Raw genomic sequence first — 14,299 nt, 5'->3', positions numbered from 1 at the left:
CAGCCTGTCCCCCCTGGGCTCTCCAGCCTGTCCCCGCTGGGCTCTCCAGCCTGTCCCCCTTGGGCTCTCCAGCCTGTCCCCCCTGGGCTCTCCAGCCTGTCCCCTCTGGGCTCTCCTGCCTGTCCCCGCTGGGCTCTCCATGCCCCCAGGACAAGCGCGATGGGTCCGAGCCCGAGCCCATCCTCACGGCCCGGCCTCTCCCAGCAAACTGCGGGGAGGAGTTTCCTCAGCTGTATGGGTTTTTGGGGTTTTTTTAGGAATTAAGAAAATAAAAGCGGCGTCTGAGCCATCTGCCGAGCGCGCACGGCGGGAGGGCTGTGGGGGGACAGAGCCCACCCTGGTCCTGCCCGCAGACACCCCGCGGGGTCCGAGCACCCCAATCCCGCACAGCACCCCGCACCCCATCCTGCTCCTGCCAAAGCTCCGACTTTCCGCCTTCGGGAGAGGGGACGGAGCCCCCAAGGAGCCGGGGAAGGCGGGCGGGGGCTCGGGGGACTCGCCACCTGCGCGGGGCTGGCGGGGCGAGCGGGCGGTGCCGGGGGTGGCGGCAGAGCCCGGGGCCGCTCGGCTCATCCCCTCCGGCACGGCACCGGCAGCAGCACGGAGCCCTGCCCGGGGGAGGCTCCCCTCGCCGTCCCCACCGCCGCTCCCCGCCCCGGGCCCCGAGCGCCCTGCCCGCTCTCCGCTCGCCGCTCCCCGCCCCGAGGTGCCCGCAGCTCCGCTCGAGCTCCCCCGTGCGCCCTGCCCCGGGAGCCGGCCAGCCCGCCGCTGGCCCTGTCTGTCCCTGTCTGTCCCTGTCTGTCCCTGTCTGTCCCTGTCCCCGCACCGGCCATGCCGGGCCCGCGGCGGGACCGCCCGGCCGTGCTGCTGCTGCTCGGGGCGCTGCTGGCCGCCGACCTCTACTTCCACCTGTGGCCGCGGGCGCGGCGGGAGCTGCGGGCTCTGTCCCCGGGCTGCCCCTGCCCCGCGCCCCCCGCGCCGCCCCGCGCCGCCCCCGCGCTGCGCCGCCTCTTCGCCCACCCGCTGTACCGCGCCGCCCCGCCGGGCCCCGCCGAGCCGCTGCTGGGCGCCCGCGAAGCCCTGCGCTACTACCGGCGGAAGGCGGCTCGCTGGAACAGGTGCGTCCCGCAGCCGCGGAACCCCCGCGCCCGACCGCGCATCGCCCGCACACCGCTTTGCTGGGCAGCTCCTGGGCACCTCCTTCCCCGCACCCTTTCCTGCCTGTTTCCTGGGCACCCCTTTTTGGGCACCCCGTGCGCCGGCATCTGCTGGCACCCCCTTGCCGAGCATCTCCTGGGCACCTCCTTCCCCGGCACCCCCTTCCTGAATATCTCCTGGGCACTCCTTTCCTGGGGATCTCCTGGGCATCCCCTTCCCGGGCACCCCCGGCATGATTGCTCGCTTCCCGGGCACCTCCTGGGCACCCCTTTCTTGAGCACTCCTGCAGCCTGGCCACCTCATTCCCGGATGTCTCCTGAGCACCCCTACATGGGCACCCCTTTCCCGAGCATCCCCTGGATATCTCTTTCTCCTGGGCACCCCTTTCCGAGCACCCCTTGCACGGACTCCGGGCACCCCTTTCCCTGGCATCTCCTGGGCACATCTTTCCAGGACACCCCATGCATCAGCATCTCCCGAGCACCCCTTCCCAGGCACCCCCTGAGTGCATCTCCTGCATGGGCATTTCACCTCTGCACTGGCATCCCCTGGGCACATCTGGCCGGGCTCTCCCTGAAGTCTGCATTCCCCAGTTTTATTCACCACTCTGTTAAAACATGGAATTCGTGATGAGCCCATGGCTGCACTTCACCTTCTGTCCCACGGTTTGGTTGTGGTGTGGCTCTGGGAGGAACACGCTGATGCCATTTGTCCTTGACTGACTTCGCTTTGCACCTCCAGGAAGGGAAGGAAGGCAGAGTATTGATTACTCCTCAGTCACTCTGAAATAAAATATACGATGCTCATTAGTGGGTGAAACCTCCAGAGAGCAGGCACAGGCTGAGGTGACAAACCCTCCTGTAAAACCCTGCCAGAGACCACTGCCGCTGCAAACGGGATGTACAATCCGATGGCACTTGCCAGGGCTGATGGATTTTATGAGATTGTTCATTTGCTGTGGGCACAGAGGAATTCCTGCCTCACCAGCAGCGCTGCAGAGCCCATGTCCTCACTCCAGGCAGGGTCCTTGTGGGACTCAGGAATCCATGGCTTTCTCCTCCAGTCCAGAAGTTCAACCAAGCTGCTGCTGTCGTTGAGGACTGAAGAGTAAAAAGTCCACAGCAGCTGCACATCCACAGGCAGGCAGGAGAGGCTCAGGGCTCACCTCTCCTTGGTGACAGGGTGACAGCACATTCCTCCATCACCCCTGCATCTCACTGCTGGAAAAGCAGCTTTGGGAGCAGCAGGATGCTCCTCTTGAGTAGAACAAGCTGCAGTTTAACCTCATTCCTCCAGCACAGCGTGTCTGCCTTCATTTCTGCAGCCAGATGGACATCAGCTGGAAGGGGACTCTGCCAGCTGGAGTGGCCCCAGGACATGTCCCGTTGGGATACCACAGCCAGAGCATGTCCTCCTCCACGGTGCTCCCTGCAAACTGGCTGCTGCCCATCCCTGTCTGTTCCCAGCGCTTCAATCAGGACCAGGAATTTGACTGCAGGATGCAGAACCAGCTGGAGAGACTGATGGGGATGCAGGAAGGAAACAGAGAAAGAAAAAAAAAAATCCACACCTCTTCAAAACCAAAAAAAAAAATCCCTTAAAAAGTCCGGAGCTTATTTTTATCCTTGAAGGAGCAGCTTCAAAACCCCAAGCTCGGGACACTGGTGATCTGAGCCCAATGTCACCCCACGCTGTGCCCCCCCAGCCCAGCAGTGAGCCAGGGCAACCCCAGGGCTATTTATAGCAGGCTGGAAATGAACCCTGTTTTTATATCATTATGCCTTTTGCAGAGATCTGGTTTTTTCCAGGGAAGTATTTCAGGAATCCTGAAGGAAGCAGGGAGGCAGAGAGAGCTGTATTTTGGGTTGAAAGGCTGGGAAGGCACTGGCTCAGCTGGGGCAGGGACCGTGGGGATGCAGGGCTGGGATTTGCACAACCACTGCATTTTTTTCCCCATCAGTAATCCCTCTCTCGCTGCCACCCCGGGGGAACAGCCTGGGTGGATGGCAGGCAGGAGAGCAAATATGGTAAAATATTTGGGCAGCTTCCCTAGGGAAAAGTCCTGAGTCATTCCTGCACATCATCTGGGGTTTATTGTGGCTGCCTGTGGCAGGGTTAAGGTTGTGCCTCACTTCTCCTGGTGCAGGGCAGCAGGATGGGGGTCAAGGCACATCCTCTGCAGCTGGTGGCATTCCAGGGCCACATCCTCGTGCACAGGGAATTTTCTGCCTCCATTGCAGCCAGCCTGGGCAGAGCTGGGCCATGCTCACGTGGACTGTGGCTGACCCCATCCGATGGAAAGACAAACAAACTGGGAACAGGGAGGGAACAACAGGCTCCCGTGAGCTGAGCTTCCAACCTGCCTCTCCAGTTCCTGGATGTCTCCCAGGATAGCACTGGAACAGCTCCAGGAGGGTTCATCCCCTGCTCACAGCCTCACTGGACTCACCACGCTGCTCAGCCTGCTTGGATGGAGAAGGATGGTGGAAAAATCCCAATCAAAGCCCAGCTGCTGGGCTGAGCAGGGAAACGGAGAAACCACCACCATCCAGGAGCCCTTGCAGCCCCCAGTGCCATCCCTGGGCTGGTAAATGCCTCAGTGCATGGTCAGAACTCTGCTCAGGCTCTCCATGGGCTCTGTGGCACTTCACTCTGCAGCCACTCCATCCCAGCCTCGGTTAATGTCCTACTCCTTATCAGCCCCCAGCTCCTGTTTGCTTCCAGGGATGGATCCTGGCACTTTCAGTGTAAACTCAACTCCGTTTTCCCTTTATCAGGGCTGGCTGCTCCATGCATGGGCCAGGAAATGTTAATGAGAAGCTAAAGCTCTGTCCTCTGCTGCCTGCAAAAAGTGACCTTCCAGTTCCAGAGGCCCAGCCATGGAGGTCTCGAAGTTGAGGAAAATGTTGAGCGACTGGAAGATGGTTTGGTGTTATTAGTGAACTTGGGAGGCTCCTTCAGCTCCACCTACCAGAAAGGGATAGGGTTGAGCTTTGATTTTAACAGGTGACAGGCAGGATGCTGCCAGATGACCTCGTGGCATCCCTGCTCACCAGACTGACCGCTGTGAATTTGGTCACAGAGGCAATTCGTGGCTTTTAGTCATTTTTTTACCCTTCCAGGGCCATCCAGCTTCAAGGAGAAATCTCTGCCAGAGTTGATCAGAGACTCTGACCATCCCAGCCATCTCTCCCTGCCTCAGTTTCCCTTTACCCACTTGGTGCTCTGCTCCCAGCACTCTCCCCACTCCCCAGCACAGCCCAGGCTCGGAGCAGGAAGGTTTTCCATCCTCATTCCCACAACCTGTCCTTGCAGGAGACACAAGCTTTACCGGGAGGAGCTGAACCTGACCTCCCCAGCAGCACCGCTGCCGCTGCGGCCCGAGGCCAGCTGGCTGCAGTTCCAGCTGGGCATCAGCCGGGATGGGCTCTACCCTCGCTCCAGCCCCGCTGTCACCCGCCTGCTCCGCGACATGCAGCGAGTCCCCACCGTCAGCGCCGGTAAGCATCCTGCCGCCGGGAGGGGCAGCGGATGGGGCTGCGAGGCTCCTGAGCCTCCTCGGAGCCCGGCAGGGTCTCACTGCTCCTCCTGCCCCTGCAGACTACAGCCAGGACGAGAAGGCGCTGCTGGGAGCTTGTGACTGCAGCCAGGGTGAGTGTGGCACTTGGGTTGCCATCGCTGGGCTGGCCCTGGTCCCCAAACCCTTCATCCTCACCTCGGCCAGGGAAACGCAAAGCCAGGCTCTGCTCCATCCCACTAACCCCCAGCAGAGCCTGGGATCGTAGAGCATAAAATCATTTGGGTTGGAAAAGCCCTCGAAAATCATCAAGGCCCATCCCAGTGCCACATACACACGTTTTTTGAACACGTCCAGGGATGATGATTCCACCACCTCCATGAGCAGCCTGTTCAATGAGGGTACCAGGACACCAACACCCCACTGGTTCCTACTGGGGAGGGAGGGAAAAGTCCCCAGGGCGATGGAACAGAGCTGTTGGGGAAGGGGCTGGAGGGAAATCTCTGTGGCACAGGGGAGAGAAGGAAAAAAACTGGAAAGAGAGAGAGAGGCACAGCAGGAAGGGATGATGGGATGCACTGACAGGGTTGGAAAGCCTGGTTGTGCTGGGCTGTGTAACTGGGGTGTTCCCAGGCAGTTCCACCCCATTTCCCAGGCAGTTCCACCCCATTTCCCAGGCTGTTAACATCCCCTTTCCTCCCCAAGTCGTGAAGCCCAGCGGTGTGCACCTGAAGCTGGTCCTCAGGTTCCAGGATTTTGGGAAAGCCATGTTCAAGCCCATGAGGTAAGGCCAGCAGAGCCCCCCTGAGCCCTGCAGGGAGGGCTGTGAGCATCCCTGTCACAGACAGCCACCCCAGAGCCACCCCACAGCCACCCCAGAGCCACACCTTCCCTGCCCTGCACGCAGCTACCTGGGCAGCTGAGAAGGTTCAGTTTTTCTTGGCTGCTCACAGCACCCCAGGAGCACACGTGGATAAACACTGGTGTTCCCACACTGCTGTTGATGTTGGAAATTTCTCAGTCCCTGCATGCCAGGTGGTGAAGGACCTTGGGACATTTGTTCTCCTGAAATCTTTGCCATTAGGCACTGCTCATTTCCTCCTCTTCCCCAGCGGACTTTGGGGTTTAACTTGTTTTTCCTTGGATTCCCTGGAGTGTTTCCAAGAAACAGCCATCAAACAGGGGATTTGAATTGCTTCTGCACTTATCCACAGCCCCTTGGGACTCTTCATGTCTATTCCCTCTCACTTTGGTGTCCATGTGTGGGCAGAGCAGCTGGCAGCACATGGGCTGGGATAATATCCTCAGCCAGCTCCTCTCCTGGTGGTTTCCATCCACCTCTGCCCAGTGCCCATCAGGTCCTGGAAGGGAAGGAGAGAATCCATGCACTGCTGAGCCAGGAAGGCTTTCCTGTGTCATGCAGCTGCCTGGGATGCTGAGCATCAAATTCCCATGCTGCACACCCTGGGGCTCTGTGTGACAGCCAGAAAATGGAATTAAATGGAGCTCCCACCTCAGGGATTTGAGAGCATCGACCCTGAGCCTGCTCTGCCTCCCAGGGGATGTGACAAAACACTGTCCTAAGGGGTCTAAACTGTGGCACAAGCAGATTGAAACCCCCAGCCAGCTCTCCTGCCTTCCCCACCCACCTGGCACCTCAGCAGGGTGCAAGTGCTGCTCCTGGCAGGGTGGGCAATGGCTCCAGCCCAGCACTGACCCTTTGGCTCTGGCTTTGTCCCCTCTGTGGCCACACATGGCTGTCCCCGAGCCCAGCCACGGTCCTGGGGTGCAGTCCTTGTGCCCAGGCTGCCCAGCAGCTTGGTTGGCTTCACCCCCTGCTTTCTCCCAGGCAGAGACGTGAGGAGGAGACTCCTGAGGATTTTTTCTACTTCGTGGACTTCCAGCGGCACAACGCGGAGATCGCTGCCTTCCACCTGGACAGGTAGGTCTGGCCCAGCCCTGCTTCCTCCTGCTGCTGCCAGCACTGCTCCTCTGCCCAAAAAAGCTCTGCAGAGCTTTGGCACGGGAAAAGCCCTGCAGAGCCAGGGAAGGGATTGCTCTGCAGCACCCTCGAGGAGCTGAGGTGTTAATTAGGGAAAGAGCAGCTCTGGATCTCATGTGACACCCCAGAGTCAGCTTTGCCTTGGTCACTGCATGAGAAGAGATGAAATCCAGGCTGGAACAGGTCAGATTCTCACCTGGCTGTCACACATTGTCCCTGCCCTGCATGCAGGTGCAGAGCTGAGCTCGGGGTGCCCTGGATGGTGAGGGAGGCACACATTCCATCAGCAGCCAAGGTGTGCTTTGGGCTGCTGAACTGCAGCCATGCAGGGCTGAGCCCTCAGATAATGAGCAATTAACCTGCCACCTCCTCCCAGCAGGGTCTGTGTCTGATAAAATCAAAAATACCCTTCTCAGAAGATGAGGGCAGCAGCCTTCCTCCCCTCACTGGGATGAGCACTGAACAGCAGGGAAGGTGATTGCTGATGGTCAGGGTGGCTGGGGGGCTCCAGTTTCCAGGGGATAAGCAGGAAATTATGAAGTCCTGCAGCTCAAACTCTGAGAAAGGGAATGCAGGGAGATGAATTCCTTTCCCAGTTCTGCCCCAACATCCTCACAGTGACTCTGCTTGACTCAGCCACCCCCACCTCACCCCTGCAGCTCCCCTGCCACAAAAATGAGGCCAGGCTGCTTTAGTGAAGTGCTTTGTGGTTTTTAGAGCTGAAAGATGCTGGATAAAAGCAAATATTTTTTTTCTCTTCAAGCATTGCTCAATAAGTAACAGGCTAAATCCTGTTCTGTGCCCAATTCCCAGGAGCAGAGGGCATTACCCAAGGAGCCAAGCAGAGCACTAGCCCCTGTCACTGACTCAGCAGCCAGCAGCAGCTTCCCCTGCACTGCCAGGAATGCTTTCCTGCCCCAGGCCCTGAGGTTTTTAAGAGTATTTTTGAGGAATTAGCTGGGCACGAGTGCCTCTGGAGCAGGGGGTTCCTCCTCAGCCACCTTACAGCAGGATCAGGATCTTTGCACCAGTCAAAGCAGCACTGTGGAAGGGCTGAAGGGCTGCTTTGGCCCTTGCAGGACCCTGTTTGTGTGCAAGGGGATGGCAGAGACCGAGGCAATGGCAGGGAAAGAGGCAGGAATCCTGGAAAACATCCACATTGTTCCAGGCAGCAGCTATTAGAATACCAAAATCCAAACTGAGCTGCATTTTTGCCCAGAGGGCAGAGTGGTTCTTGCTGGGAGCAATCAGGGTGCAGTGATCCAAAGGCTCCTGCTTCACTGCTGGAAGAGACAAGGGCAGCACCTGCCACCCCACAGTGCAGTGACATCCCCTGGCAGTGTCCCCTGTCCCCTCTCTGCAGGATCCTGGATTTCAGGAGGGTGCCACCCACCGTGGGGAGGCTGATCAATGTCACCAAGGAGATCCTGGAGGTCACCAAGAACGAGGTCCTGCAGAGTGTCTTCTTCGTGTCCCCAGGTGGGTGAGGGCTTGGCTGGGATGAGGAACATCATGGTACCAAAGATCTTTAACATTTTTTGCATTGTGGTCCCTTCTGGCCTAACCCAAAGCTGTGGTGTTCCCTGGTGGGAGGAAGGGCAGGGGCTGCAGGAAAAGGAGCAGATTAGATTCTTGGGTGAAAATGCACCAAGACAGGGTTACAGCAGAGATTCCCTACCCAACCTCCAGCTGGAATCATCATTCTCTTCCTAACCTCTCCCTTGCCATGGTGTGCCCATTGACCAAAACCCAGGCATCACCCATGGTTTGGCAGTGTGACATCCATGCCATGGTTCCATGTGCCACAATGTCCTGCAGTAGGGAAGGACTCAGTGCAGCCTCCCTGCATCCTCCTGGAGCTCACAGCCCCTTCTCCCTGCTTTCTGCTCTCCCCCCAGCCAGCAACGTCTGCTTCTTCGCCAAGTGCCCTTACATGTGCAAGACAGAGTACGCTGTGTGTGGGAATCCTCACCTCCTGGAGGGCTCCCTGTCTGCCTTCCTGCCATCCCTCAACCTGGCCCCACGGCTCTCCATCCCAAATCCATGGATTCGCTCCTACTCGTTCGATGGAAAAGAGGAGTAAGTGGTAAATGATGCTGCTTCCCACATCGGCAGGGTATGGACATCTGCACAGACCTGCAGCAATATGCCAGGCAGAGGAAGGCCGAGGCTCAGGGTGCCCATAATTAGTGTCATAATTAGTGTAATGACCCTTAAAGCCTGGGCATTGGCTGGGTTTGAATTCCAGTGTCCTGCAGGCACAAGGAGGGAGGTTAAACTCCTCCTCTCCATCTCCAGATGGGCTTTGGGAGCTGTTGGGGCACAGCAGCAGCTGAAAGCATCTCCCCTTCTCCTTGTGCTGTAGGTGGGAAGTGAATCCTCTCTACTGCAACACCGTGAGGGAGATTTACCCCTACAGCAGCAGCAACAGACTGCTCAACATCATAGACATGGCCATCTTCGACTTCCTCACAGGTAATGACAGGGGAAAGGACTTTCCTTTCCTTTCCTTTCCTTTCCTTTCCTTTCCTTTCCTTTCCTTTCCTTTCCTTTCCTTTCCTTTCCTTTCCTTTCCTTTCCTTTCCTTTCCTCTGAAAGAAAATGTGGGATAATTTAGAAAATTCCCCACAAAGCAAACTCAGTTGCTCTCTGCCCCTCTCCAGGGAACATGGACCGTCACCACTACGAGATGTTCACCAAGTTTGGGGAGGATGGCTTCCTGCTGCACCTGGACAATGCCAGAGGGTGAGGCTGTGGCTGCAGGAGGAGCTGGGGAGGGGGAAGGAAGGAGGAGAGCAGCCACTGAACTCTGCTTCACCCCCAGGTTTGGGCGCCATTCCCACGACGAGATCTCCATCCTGGCTCCACTCACCCAGTGCTGCATGTAAGTTCCAGCTGCACCTGCCTTCCCAGGGATGCTGCTGTCCCCACTGTCCCTGGGGATGTCCCCCAGGCCTGGCTCCTGGTGTCCCTACTGTCCCTGGGGATGTCCCCAGGCCTGGCTCCTGGTGTCCTCACTGTCCCTGGGGATGTCCCCCAGGCCTGGCTCCATCCAGCAGCACAAGGAGGACTCTGTTAATCCCAGCCTAGGGGCAGGGTGGGTGCTGCAGCTTGGGAATCACGAGTGGAAAAGTATCCAGGAGACACTGTGCAGTGAGCAAAGCCTTCCAGAAGGGTCTGACAGCCTTTCCCAGCCCATCCACGTGAGGTGCTCTCAGAAATCCTCATCCAAAATCCTGGTGGAACTTTGATGCAGTTAATCAAGTTTCCTCTTCTCATGGCATGAAGGAGAAGCTCATCAATTGAACCCTGTGCTCCCCCTCCATTAATTCATATAAATCAGCAGCTGGAAGTTGAATTTAAGAGACAGAAGTAGCTGGTTTTCCCTGAGGTTTCTCTCCAGGAGAGGTGTAGCCTCTTTCCTTGCTGCACTGCTCCTTCTCCCCCTCGGGCTGCTAACTGCACTCTCCCCACATACCTTTAATTTTAAGGACAGTTATTTACACTCAGCAAGTCTTTTCATTTATAATTGCAGGCTTGTAGAGAATCCCTCTCTTGAAATTTTGTGCAGTCTCAAATTAACTCTGCCTCTTACTTTGACCTGCACACCCTAATATCCACAGGTCACACCATTCCTCTCCTCCCAGATCCACCTCCCAGAAACTCCATTTATTTCTTGTCAGGGGCAGTGCTAAGAGGAGCTGAACACCTTGTCATAAGCAAACTAGGAACAGCATAAAACCAGCTCGTGCTGCCCGAGGGAGACACACAAACCCTCATTTCCCACAAGAGCCAATCTGTTTGGAGTGGGAAAGGAAAGGAAGGAAAGAGGTTTTACTTGAGTAAGCACGTGGAGGCCACAAATTTCAGCCTGCCCTGACCAACGAGCTGGACTGAGCCCACCGAGGCACCTCCTTGCTCTGACATGAAACTGAGCCACAGGAGCAGGAAAACTCCTCCAACCACTCCAAGGGGGAGTGCTGGAAGCACAGGGAATGAGGAAGCAGAGGGAATGAGGAAGCACAGGGAATGCTGGAAGCACAGGGAATGCTGGAAGCAGGGCTGCCTCCTTCCCTGTTAAACACATCCATCTCATGCCCAGCTGAGTTCTTCTCCCAGCCTGGCTTCCAGCAGGTCTGAGTGTATTTCTAGCTGCCTTTCCCAGCTCCCAGCCCAGCCCTTGTCCCACCACTGAAGCCTGCAGGTGTCCTCTCCCAGCACAAATACAGCCATGCCACGAGGTGATCCTTTCCCTGGAAGCATCAAAACCCTTCTGGAGGCACAGCCAGGCCTGCAAGCAGCCCCCAGTCAGCCTGGTGAGGTCCCTGGGAGGCTCAGGGTGACATGTTGAGCAGTGCAGAGTTCAGAGCTGCCCCTGGGGAGCAGAGCAGAGCAGGGCAGGCAGCAGCGTTTCCATCTCGCATCTCTCTCTGGTTGTTGTGTAACTAACAGTTCAGCACTCGATCAGCTGCTCCCCACGGGGTCAGAGCAGCCTGTTCTCCACCTCGGAGTGCTGTCGCTGTTGGGACCAGAGCAAACACAGCTGCTGTTTACCCTCGGCAGCTCCTGGCCAGCCCTGCCTCCAAGGACAGCGTGCAGATGTTTGGGCACATCTGGGCACAGCCTGCCCTGGCAGGGACAGCAGCAGCACCTCACAGCTGGGCTCAAAGCTCCTCACCAGCCTTTGCACTTGATCTGTTGACTGTTTTGTGTTTTTCAGGGATATTAATGCAGGAGGATGATGCCTGCCCATCCTCCTTTCCTTGTGCTGCAGGCACACTGACCACAGACACATCAGTCCTGATGGAGATTAGGGAAAAGTTTTCCTGGGAAGGGTTGTAAAACATTGGCTGCTCAGGGAAATCATGGAGTCACCCTGGCTGGAATTGTTCAGAGGATGTGTGGATGTGGCACTTGAGGATATAGTTTAATGATGATCATAAAGGTCTTTCCCATCCTCAGTGATTCCATGATTGATTCCCCAGCACCTGGAAAAACCACAATCCTTTGCCAAGCTGCAGAGATCCAGATCAACATTCCCAATCACTCCCTGGCTAAACAACAGCCATGCAAAGACAAATTCTGGAGCTAAAAGGGATCTGACTACACCTTTTCCCACTTGAAAATTCTGGCTCAGCTAAATCCAAATGGCTCCACAAACATCGGAGCACTTTGTTTCCAAAATTTAAAGGGCAATAATTACAACCACTGATTCATTTCGGTATTATACATGCTGAAGTCAACGCATTTTTGCTGAGGATTAAACAAATGATTTCAGAATACTTAATTTCATGCTCAGAAGCATTCCAAGATTGTAGCTTTTCATCCCATTTTCTGTCAAAGCAAATTATATTTGAATTTAAATGCCTCTTAAGGTGAAAAGTCACAGTTACATGAGTTCCAGGAAATATTCCCTCTTTTTGCTCAGAGTTTTGACAGAAGGTATTTTCTCATTCATGTCTCTTCATTTACCTCCCCCTCTGCTCCCATCTCTCTGTTTCCCTGGTGAGATGCACCACCCTGCAGGAACCTGGGGAACTGGGTCACCTCTGACTCACTCTCTGCTGAGAGCTCCAATCATGTTTTTCTCTCTGCTGACAGAAATTTGCAGCACAAATGCTCTGGAAAAACAAAGGAAGAAAGTAGAGGTTTCTGCAAAAAATTTTCGTTGCCTTCCAAAATTAAAATTAAAGCACTTTTGTTCCAAAATCCTTTACATTTCTTTACCCCTCTCTGCCCTCCTGCTGTCAAGGGGCTCAGCTGGCTCTCTTTGGGAGGCATTAAGGTGTCTGATTTCTGTGTTTTCCAGAATAAAGAGGACAACATTTCTGCGCCTGCAGCTGCTGGCAGAGCCCGAGTACCGGCTGAGCGATGTGATGAGGGAATCCCTGCTGCAGGACCCGCTGGCCCCTGTGCTCACCGAGCCCCACCTGCTGGCCCTGGACAGGCGGCTGCAGCTCATCCTGGGCGCTGTGGGGAAATGCATCGACACCTTTGGGGAGGCCACGGTGGTGACAAATGACAGCTCACAGCCCCAGAGCCCCGAGCCACACAGAGCCAAGCTGGACACCTAACCAGTGCTCAGAGCCAGGAAACCCTGCCAGGCCAGGGGTGGCTTTGGCCAGTGGTCATTTCCACCTGCAAACAGCTGCAGAGACTGAGGGGAAACTTCACAAGACCTTCAAGGATCACACTGGGCTCCTGTGCTGATGAGCTGCTGGGCTCAGCCGCTCTGCTGGTGTGGCTGCAGCACATCTTTCCACCCCAAACACCAGCTCTGGGGTGCCACAGCTGGGATCTGCACATCTGGGGTCGGCCATGCCCTCGGGAGGGTGGGGAAACATCTGGCCTTGCTTGCCCAACCTCCACAGGGGATTGGTCTGGCTGGAGAAGGACACGAACTGGATGTGAGGATGAGATGAATAAAGAGGTGCCAAGAGCATTTTCTTCTTAGCAGGTCTTTGTTCTGTGGTCAGAGGGTGCGTTTGGGAGAAGAGCAGTTCTGCTTCACAAGGGCTTGAGACAGGACATTGACCCAGCCTGGTCACACCAACAAAGCCTCACAGGGCACAAAACCCACTTCTCTCACCTGCCTGAAGAGCCAGTTTGGATGTAGAGACAGAAGCAGGTCTGTGCTGTCCTAGACCCCAAGGGAAAAAATCCCAAACCAAAAAAAACCACCCAAAATCAAACCACTCTGAGACACCCAACTGTATTTACAATTCAAAAACCCACGCATTTCAGGGGAAAACATTTTGCCAGAGTGAGGAGAATCTATCTCAGGTCATCTCTGCAAATCTTTTAAAATAATTTTCTCCTTGTATCTTTTTAAATTATTTAGATTGTTGTAATCGGCTGGAAAATAGAAATGACATCCCACTCTCTCCCCCAATCTCTGTGCATTTTGAGATGCTATAGAAATTGGGAACCAAAAACGTGTGGGGAGGAATCACAGGTATTTCAGTTCCCAGTTCTCCCTTCACCTCCCAACAAGGTTTAAGAATAACTGGATTAGTGAAGGTCTCTTTAATAGTTTTTTCCTTGAAGTGTTAAGAACTATTCCACTGAGCCTTTTGGCAGCCTGGGGAAAGTAGTTGAGAACTCTTGATAATTCCTCCAATATTCTGAAGGCACAAAGGTTAGGGAAAACCCCACATAAACCCACTGAAATCTCCACACAAAACTCACCAACAATCCCACTCCAGGCTCCTTTAGTCTCTCCCAAAATGTGGTTCAGACAAATCCTTGCATTTCTAACTTTTTAACAGCCTCAAGCAGAATTCTTGACCATTTTACTCTTGTGGACAGAGAAGAGATGAAAATAAGATTTCACTCTCTCTCAGCATGTTCGGTGTTGGTGATTTCTCTCCAGGACAATGAATTCCCAAAGTCCTATCTCCCTCTACCGGTGACTTTCTGTGCTCTCACCACACAGAACCAACCCAGAATTCCATCATTTTTCACAGAATGGTGACTGCTGCTGCTTCAACAGGAAGCACAAGGCAAAGGAAGATAAGCTTAAATTAAAGTTATAGAGAATGTACTTACGGTTATGAGGCTGGAAGTGGAGGGTTCAAAGTTTCATTTTAGGTAATAAAGTTTGTTTTTTTTCAGTGGAGGGA

General features: G+C 55.3%; 1 protein-coding gene and 1 long non-coding RNA gene across 3 annotated transcripts; one reads left to right on the top strand and one right to left on the bottom strand.

The window, feature by feature from the left end:
- Window positions 1-762: 762 nt before the first annotated feature.
- Window positions 763-13,130, top strand: FAM20A (FAM20A golgi associated secretory pathway pseudokinase). 2 transcript variants are annotated; one of them, XM_085077371.1, is made up of 12 exons: window positions 763-1,118; window positions 3,936-4,043; window positions 4,474-4,658; window positions 4,759-4,809; window positions 5,381-5,459; window positions 6,525-6,617; window positions 8,041-8,156; window positions 8,576-8,756; window positions 9,043-9,152; window positions 9,341-9,422; window positions 9,502-9,561; window positions 12,487-13,130. In XM_085077371.1, the coding sequence occupies exons 1-12, from the start codon at window positions 832-834 to the stop codon at window positions 12,749-12,751; spliced, it is 1,617 nt and encodes a 538-aa protein (XP_084933497.1). In that variant the 5' UTR covers window positions 763-831; the 3' UTR covers window positions 12,752-13,130. The 2 variants fall into 2 exon arrangements, with proteins under 2 accessions (XP_084933497.1, XP_084933496.1); XM_085077370.1 differs by lacking the exon at window positions 3,936-4,043 and having other exon boundaries at window positions 769-1,118.
- LOC146429374 (uncharacterized) lies at window positions 1,733-3,379 on the bottom strand. Its single transcript, XR_014855543.1, has 2 exons — window positions 3,291-3,379; window positions 1,733-2,678 (listed from the first exon to the last, which is right to left on the bottom strand). It is a non-coding gene; the product is annotated as an uncharacterized LOC146429374 (long non-coding RNA).
- Window positions 13,131-14,299: the final 1,169 nt, after the last annotated feature.

This window comes from Lichenostomus cassidix, chromosome 18 (genome assembly GCF_008360975.1).
Source record: "Lichenostomus cassidix isolate B80296 chromosome 18, HeHo_3.0, whole genome shotgun sequence".
NCBI classification, from domain to species: domain Eukaryota; kingdom Metazoa; phylum Chordata; class Aves; order Passeriformes; family Meliphagidae; genus Lichenostomus; species Lichenostomus cassidix.
The sequence above is the reverse complement of the archived record's forward strand: the minus strand, read 5'-3'. Positions and strand labels throughout refer to the sequence as shown.

Coding starts and splice junctions, on each gene's coding strand:
- FAM20A (XM_085077371.1), top strand. CDS start 832: ATGCCGGGCCCGCGGCGGGACCGCCCGGCCGTGCTGCTGCTGCTCGGG. Junction 8,757..9,042: donor TCGTTCGATGGAAAAGAGGA/GTAAGTGGTAAA, acceptor CTTGTGCTGTAG/GTGGGAAGTGAATCCTCTCT. Junction 9,562..12,486: donor CCACTCACCCAGTGCTGCAT/GTAAGTTCCAGC, acceptor TGTGTTTTCCAG/AATAAAGAGGACAACATTTC.